At 34.2% G+C, this 8122-nt stretch overlaps 2 protein-coding genes across 2 annotated transcripts in view; one reads left to right on the forward strand and one right to left on the reverse strand.

Annotated features, from left to right (window-relative positions):
* Positions 1–3619, forward strand: part of LOC111457940 (protein ABHD17B-like) — a 9938-nt gene extending 6319 nt beyond the window's left edge. Inside the window, exons 3-5 of the mRNA XM_023100396.1 lie at positions 2133–2369; positions 2443–2490; positions 3039–3619. Coding sequence (XP_022956164.1) covers positions 2133–2369; positions 2443–2490; positions 3039–3440 — 687 coding nt within the window. The 3' untranslated portion in view covers positions 3441–3619. The remainder of the gene's footprint in view (positions 1–2132; positions 2370–2442; positions 2491–3038) is intronic.
* Positions 3620–5084: 1465 nt separating this feature from the next.
* On the reverse strand, positions 5085–7291 carry LOC111457984 (delta(7)-sterol-C5(6)-desaturase-like). The gene is made up of 3 exons (XM_023100456.1): positions 6962–7291; positions 5929–6234; positions 5085–5508 (listed from the first exon to the last, which is right to left on the reverse strand). The coding sequence occupies exons 1-3, from the start codon at positions 7185–7187 to the stop codon at positions 5216–5218; spliced, it is 825 nt and encodes a 274-aa protein (XP_022956224.1). The 5' UTR covers positions 7188–7291; the 3' UTR covers positions 5085–5215.
* Positions 7292–8122: the final 831 nt, after the last annotated feature.

Genomic DNA, 8122 nt, shown 5'->3' on the forward strand with positions numbered 1-8122 from the left:
TTTTTTTTTTTTTTTTTTTTTTTTTTTTTTTTTTTTTTTTTTTTTTTTTTGGTGGGCGACTTGGAAGGAACATAACAATTGTGTCTTTAATGAAAAGGAAAGTTCTTTAGATGGTTATTTTGAACAAAATTATCTTCCCTATGTTGTCTTGGTGTAAATGCGTATCCTTTTATAGCTTTTCTAGTCTCTCTACTGTTTTGACTAATTGGAGATCTCTTTTGTAACTTCTTTGGTTTGAGCTATGTCCTTTAAATTTCATACATCTATGAAGTTTGTTTCTCATAAGAAAAAAAGACTAATGAAAAGGAGAGAAGGAAATGAGGCATCATCGAAGTCCCAAGAAGAAGTTACATTGAAGTTCCCTAGTTGCTAAATATAATAGAGGTAAACTAATTTCAAACCACTGGTCATCGAATGGGATGAATAGCCTAGGAGGTTTTTAAACAGCCTCATAATTAATGAATGATATTGCAACAGAAATTTTAGTTTGTCTAAATTAAATTTTGCTTATGAACTTATAAGCATATCAACTTTAGTTGTAGATATTTTTATATTGTTAGTCGAATAAGAATGTTCGCTATATCGTCAATGTTTGAAATTTATTTAGCTTTGTGAGTTATATATGCTCTTGTTCTTACCGGTGCAAACCCAGACAATTAGTTTCTTACCTACCTGTTTCCCAAATTATATACTGCTCTGATGTGAAAACATTTTGTTCATAAAATGCAATATTTGTAGCATTGCATCTTAATGATGCTTCTTGTCAGTTATACTATGATATTCAGCCATGTTTACTGCGCAGAGTTGGAAGGAGGTTTGTCTGGAAATAATATAAATTCTAACTTGAAACCTCAAATTACTTTCTGAACCAGTTGATTGGAATAGTTAAGAGGTCCAATACTGGATCTGCATATTTCAGATTTAAAAAAGAAAAAACTTAAATTTTAAAGCATTATACCTATGTAACATGACTTTGCTTTAGCTTTGATTATTTTATGGGATTGTCATAACTTATCTATAGTTTACTTAGTAGAGCTGATTATTTATAGCTTGATTATCATGTTAAGTTATGGAGGCTATTGCTTATTTATAGCTTGATTATGATGTTAAGTTATGGAGGCTATTGTTTATTTATAGCTTAATAATAACTTACACCGTTGTTATACATAGTAGAAATATGGGCTATTGCTTATTTATAGCTTGATTATGATGTTAAGTTATGGAGGCTATTGTTTATTTATAGCTTAATAATAACTTACACCGTTGTTATACATAGTAGAAATATATATATATATATATAAAACAATGCCTATACCTATCCATAAAGCTATATATGGTAGATAGTTATATACATAGTAAATGACTAAATATATATAACAATGCTTATACCTATCAGTAAAGCTATATATGGTAGATAGTTATATACATAGTAAATGACTATATATATATATATATAACAATGCCTATACCTATCAATAAAACTATATATGATAGATAGTTATATACATAGTAAATGATTATATCTATCTATATGGTAGATAGTTATATACATAGTAAATGGCTATGAGTATATCTATCTAGATCTATATATAGTAAATGGCTATGACTATATCTATCTATATGGTAGATAGTTATATATAGTAAATGGTTATGACTATATCTATCTATATGGTAGTGGTAGATAAGTGATATATATATATATATATATATAGAGTAAATATAGCAATGTAGATAGTCAATAAAGCTATATATGGTAGATAATTATATACATAGTACATGATTATATCTATCAATAAAGCTATATATGGTATAGTTTTATACATAGTAAATGGGATAGATAGGCTATGTCTATCCGAAGATAGTTATATATATTTATATATATATATATAGTAAATGGCTCATGATACTATATATATAGTAAACTGAATTTCAGTGTTCATGTATTCTTAACATAACTGAAGTCATTAATATAAACCTATAAGCTAATATTTCTTGTATTTTCTCTCTACTGTTCTTTGTGTTCATCTACCTCGAGTGTGTGTTGTTGTACAGTCCTAATATATCATTGTCATTTTGATGACGGCTGAGTTTTGCCCCTCATAACATTTTATTCTATTTTCTTTTTGGAACAGCCAACTGAATGTAACACATATGCAGACATTGATGCGGCATATAAATGCCTCAAGGAGAATTATGGGGTAAACGATGAACAACTAATATTATATGGTCAATCTGTTGGTAGCGGCCCTACTCTTGATCTTGCGTCACGATTATCAAACTTGAGAGGTGTAGTTTTACATAGTCCAATCTTATCTGGACTGAGGGTATTGTACCCTGCCAAACGGACTTATTGGTTCGATATCTACAAGGTACGTTTTGCTACTTTGTGATCACTTGTTTAATCCAGAAGATACCGTCTTACTGTTCTGTTTCCTTGTTCAGAACATCGACAAAATTGGTTTGGTGAACTGTCCAGTTTTAATCATACATGTAAGAATATCTCCCTCTCTCTCTTTCATATACAGCCCATATTCTTGATTGTGCAATGATGTTTTTTTTCTTAACACATAAGTTGTTAACTATCCAATCCGTTCATCCCTTCAGATCGACTGCATGGTCTCTGACTTAATGGTTTTAAATAATAGGCAGAACAAATAGACTAGGGGTGTACATCCAACCCAACAACCCAACCACCCGAACTAACCCAACCCGAATTCTCAAGAAGTGTCGGTATTTAGTTGTCCTTAGTTTTATGACAATGTTGAACTATGTTAAAATGTTACAATTTTCCCTTATTGTTGTTGATGAATTTATTTTTTTGAATGATTATAGATTGATTTGTGTTTGTGAACTTTTAATATCTTAGACCTAAGATTGTAAAGAATAATTATGAATTGTGGATAAATAATTTTTTTTTAAAAAAAATAACAACCCGACAACCCAACCCGAACTTTTGGGTTGGGTCAAAAAAATTCCTCAACCCAACCGACCATGTACACCCCTAAAAGGACTACTGACCGAATGTGTTTGATTTACAGGGGACAGCTGATGAAGTTGTTGATTGGTCCCATGGAAAGCAGCTGTGGGAGCTTAGCAAGCAAAAGTATGAACCACTGTGGATAAATGGAGGTGGGCATTGCAATCTTGAGCTATACCCTGAGTTCATTAAACATTTAAAGAAATTTGTACAGTCACTTGGAAAATCAAAAGCATCAACAAATGGATCTGAGAAAGCTAAAGTAGAAACAGACAACCAGAACAAACCATCTGAAACTGGGTCTTCAGATACGTTCAAAATGGTTGCAGATGTTCCCGAAGTTTCCCGAAATAGTTTAGATAGTCGTCTTGAGAAGTCGAAAAAAGCAAACAAGCCTGAGAAATCTCGTATGAGCACTGATCGTGTCGATAGGTTTAGGAAAAGAAAAGGCTTAGTATGGTAATCGATTATATCAGTTCATCACAAAATAAGCCATGCACTAATCTTAACTGTGACCCCTTCTATAATTGTTTGTGATTCCTTCTTGAACTTTTCATTTATATCCCTTTTGTACAAACAGCAACAAGTTTTTGCAGATCAATTATTGGTTAGATGAATTTCCTTCTACACCTTCCCATTCAATTCCCCAACTTTAAGCATTTCATTTGGTGGTTGGATGTTTTGGGAGGTAGGGTCAGTGGCTTTTTCGATGTCAGAATTGCATGCACCACTCGTTATGTTGTAGTCAAAGTGAGTGAATACTTTATATTTTTGAAAGATGGGAGGTGTTGACTGTTTTGGACAATGTGTATTGCCTTGAAAAGATGAAAAAAGAAAGCAAGTTGTCATTGTCTCTGTAATATTAGTTGCTTTTCATAATGCTTCATATTCCTTCTTGCAGTGGAAAGCTGGTAGAAAGTGTTGAAATGATAATTAGTTTAAGCTTTTATGAGTTGCAGAAAGTTGTAGCTAATCATAGTTTTGAGGCCCTCATCTCATGTTGTTTAATATATTGAGTTTTCTCAAGGGATAAAATGCCCTTACTTTATGTTTCTTTTTATGTTATGTGCTTTGGAAAGAGAGGAAAAAGGGGAAAACTTCCTTTCTTTTGTCTTTGAACACTTTAAAAGCAGTAAAATATTACAGCTGCTTTGCTTTTCTTTTCTACTTAGTTTATGATTTAATCCTTGTAATTTAAAAGTTTAGCAATTTAACTTCTAATGCTGTAGAAGTGGGGCGGGGTGGGGCGAGGGGCGAGTTTCAGCCCTTTCCTTCCATCATGCATATGATCTATCTTTGGTTAGTCTTGAGGACTTCGTTGACTCAAAGAATGGCTTATTGAGTGAATAAAGATGTGAGATCCCCGTTGGTTGGTGAGGAAAACAAAACATTTCTTATAAGAGTGTGGAAACCTTCTATAGTAAACGTGTTTGAGAGAGAAACAAAACCTTTTTTATAAGGGTGTAGAAACCTCTCTGTAGTAGACGTGTTTGAGAGGGAAACAAAACATTTCTAATAAGGGTGTTATAAGGTGTGAAAACTTATCCGTAGTAGACATGTTTGAGAGAAAAACAAAACATTTCTTATAAGGATGTGGAAACCTCTATGTAGTAGACGCATTTGAGGAAAAAAACAAAGCATTTCTTATAAGGGTGTGAAAACCTCTCCTTAACAAGAGTATTTGAGAAGGAAACAAAACATTTTTTATAAAGGTCTGAAAACCTCTCCCCCTAATAGACGCGTTTGAGAGGAAAACAAAACATTTCTTGAGAGGAAAACAAAACATTTCTTGAGAGGAAAACAAAACATTTCTTGTAACGGAACAAAGTGGACAATATCTACTACAAGTAAGCTTAAGCGGTTTCATTCCACGATTAGGGGAAGTCATGAATTCCATTGTCATTTCCTATTTTTTCAAACCAAAGTTTTCATTTAAATATGATACACAAAGATACAACTAATGCCTCTCCATAAGTTTTACTTACCAATAGCAGCAGCAGCAGCAGCAGCAGCAGCAGCAGCAGCACATAAGCCCCATAAGCCCTGTGGATTCCAACTCCGTGATATTGAATGCTTTATTTGATGGTATGAATGGCTTCACCAATTGCCTCTAGAATGCCAATTTATTCTGCAACATACTACAACACCTCCCCTCATCAATAACCAACTTGATTTACATTAAACTCAAAGAATCACCAAAAGCTATAGCGAGTTAGCAGTTGATGTCGAAGCAACCAATCACGACCCCCTGGCTTCTGTATCAATCGGGTCAAGAAGCGTACCGAACATCCAATCCATCCATATGGAGTAATGCCCATAATTGTAGCGGTATCTCGTATGATGAATCGTGTGGTAACCAGCACCCATAACTGGCCATATTTGAGCGTGGATACAATCGTGAATGTTCGTCGTCCATACCACCTCGAAGAATAGTAGCATAACATGTGTTCTAAAATGAGTTGGAATGAGAAATAGAGCAAACAAATGAGGTATTGCTTGCAATATCCCATCAACAGGGTGAAATGCTAAACCTGCTCATTCAAAAACACCATTTATCAGAACATCTTCTAATAAAAAACAGCTATAAAACTCCCTGAAGTTTCTATCAAAACGAAGAACAGCTTACGAACTACATGTTTTCATCGTAAAAATCGATGACAAAACAATACACAAAAGCACGCTAAAAGTCGAGTTCATGCGACAAGCTACGTCCTAAGGTGTTCATGCTAGGCCAATGTATATCTCAAATTAGCTTGGATCAGATAAAAGTGTTCTAGCACCCTGTTTTAACACCAGGGTTCGTAATAGTTTCGTTGAGATTGGTTCGTTCGTATTCTGGTATCTCGTACCAAGTTGAACACATCATACGAAATCGAACAAGAAACACATATGGCATACAATCTATTTGACATGAATATGCAAAAATTGAGAGAAGTAGATTAAGAACTTACCAGCAAAGGGAGAGAGAGTAATTTTCTTATTGTAAATATGATGTTTAGCATGGAGATACTTATAAAGAGGCTTTATATCATGCAGCGCCCTATGCATCCAATAAATACAAAACTCTACAAAGGCAAGGTAAGTAACTATATGGAAGGCATAGGCACGCCATCCGACATCGAGTACCCTCGGATAGCATTTCGTCCAATCATGTTCAACCACGTATTCAGCAAACGTCGGAAGGATGCAGTAAAATGGCATGGCCTTGATCGTTACAAACATTTGAAAGAGCATCAATTTATTAGATGGAATAGAATCTGCAAGAAAACAACCATTCAGCCATACACATTCATAACATATAGCCTCGTTTCGTCACGAAAGATATCACGAAAGATATCCTAACTCGAAAAATGAGTTACTTGGATTCTTACATACTCTATGAATAACAAGTTCAATGCTCAACATAGCCACCTACCAACACATCCCCCATTAGTTTCTTGCAATTATTCACAACCAAAACAATATCTAAATCACAAACATCATATTTTCCATTTGAACAACAAATAAAACATCCTTAGTTTAACCAAGAAGAAGCTCCAAACATAATATATCATCCATTAGCTCTAAATTATTATGAATATATGTTGTCTTTTACAGTTCTTTTTATAACAATTCAGCTAACAAACACAGAAAGAAGAATCATCAGCTTGCACAAATCAAAACAACCCTTTTGGGAAATCTATCTGACAAGAACATGTAGATGATCCAAAAACACTGTGGACTAGTAATCATTTACAATCTAAACCAAAACGAATCAAAAATAGCATGCAGTTCAAGATTATAGCTCCAAGAATCTGGAAGTAGTGAGTGAAATTAGTAAAAAGAAACACAAATCCAGATTGTAAAAGGGAGTGAACAAAGAAGTAAGTGAATTAATAGAACCCAAATGAGCAGAATTAGAACTGGTTGATGGAGCAGTTGAGAAATAGACACAAAAGGGGTTAAAAAACACACAAAAAGGAGCAAAAAGAAAAAGGCAAAGACCTTTAGGAACATAGACATTGCGTTTCCAGTAATAGATGTAGAAGCACCAAAGAAAGCCAGAGAAGAAGTAAATTAATAATCCACCAATGCAGTTTCTAAGCCATGTTTGAACAATATGAGGAAATGGGTCTAAAGTAAAGGCCGGAAAAATGGTTCCCAAAACAATGCGGTTGTAGAAACTAGTCTCCGCCACAAATAGCTCCAGATACGGCTGTCCGCCGCCCATGGCCGCCGTAATTAGCCACCGGAAAACAGAGAAAAAGCAGTCAAATCAAAAGCAGAGGAAGTTGAAAGAGAAAAAATAGAGATAGTCTGAGTTGGAATGGAAAAGGGTCGAGAGAATTTATAGCCCAAAAAGGTCCCCTGCTATTGCAGTGATGGGAAATATCACTTTCTCAACACACTGCCTATGGGTAGGACCGGACCCGACCCGACCAAACCAAACCAAACCAAACCCGACCCTCCAGTTTCAGATTGGATGTCAATTGTCCCTTCAAAATGGTAATTTGAGGGTTTCCTTTTCTGGGGCTGGAGTTTTGGTGTGGCGCCACACTCTGTGGGCACTGCCAGCCATGGCCTAAGGTATTTGCAATTACTACACCAAATGGGGTTCTGGGATTTTGGGGTTAACTGGAAATTATACATTTTTTGAGTGTTGGTTTTTGTTCTTATCTCAGAGAACCAACAAAAAAAAAAAGGTTGATTTTGTTTTTTTGTTTGTTTGTTTGAATGGATAGATTTGTTTTTGGGGATTTTGAGCCAAACTTGTAAAGAAAACAATTAAAAAAAGAGACACTTCGAAGTTTGAAGTAGAAGGGATTGGAAGTCCACATGTTAACGTCAAATCCTTGCAGATTTGAATATGACACACACAAATTTAGGGGGGAAAAAATAAACAAACAACAGATAAATCCCACCAACTCTGCCATTTTCAGTGATGAGGAGCAAAGAAAGAAAGAATTTTTTTTTTTTTTATTTTTAATTTCCTTCCATTTGAATAAATTTTAGATTTTACTTTTATTTTAGTTCTTAATTTCTTTTTTCTATTTGAAAATTTAAAATATTTATTTTAATTAAATAATAACTATTTCAGTCTCTGCCTTTAATGTGATATTTAATTGTTTCACAAATATACTGTGTCTCAAGTCAGGCATCTTAATT

This window comes from Cucurbita moschata, unplaced genomic scaffold (assembly GCF_002738365.1).
Source record: "Cucurbita moschata cultivar Rifu unplaced genomic scaffold, Cmos_1.0 Cmo_Scf00020, whole genome shotgun sequence".
Taxonomy (NCBI): domain Eukaryota; kingdom Viridiplantae; phylum Streptophyta; class Magnoliopsida; order Cucurbitales; family Cucurbitaceae; genus Cucurbita; species Cucurbita moschata.

Excerpts from the sequence above, each read along its gene's own strand:
- LOC111457984 (XM_023100456.1), bottom strand. The coding sequence starts at position 7,187 with ATGGGCGGCGGACAGCCGTATCTGGAGCTATTTGTGGCGGAGACTAGT. Across the intron at positions 6,235-6,961 it reads CAATGTCTATGTTCCTAAAG|ATTCTATTCCATCTAATAAA; the intron begins GTCTTTGCCTTT and ends GTTTTCTTGCAG. Across the intron at positions 5,509-5,928 it reads TACTCTCTCTCCCTTTGCTG|GTTTAGCATTTCACCCTGTT; the intron begins GTAAGTTCTTAA and ends TTGAATGAGCAG.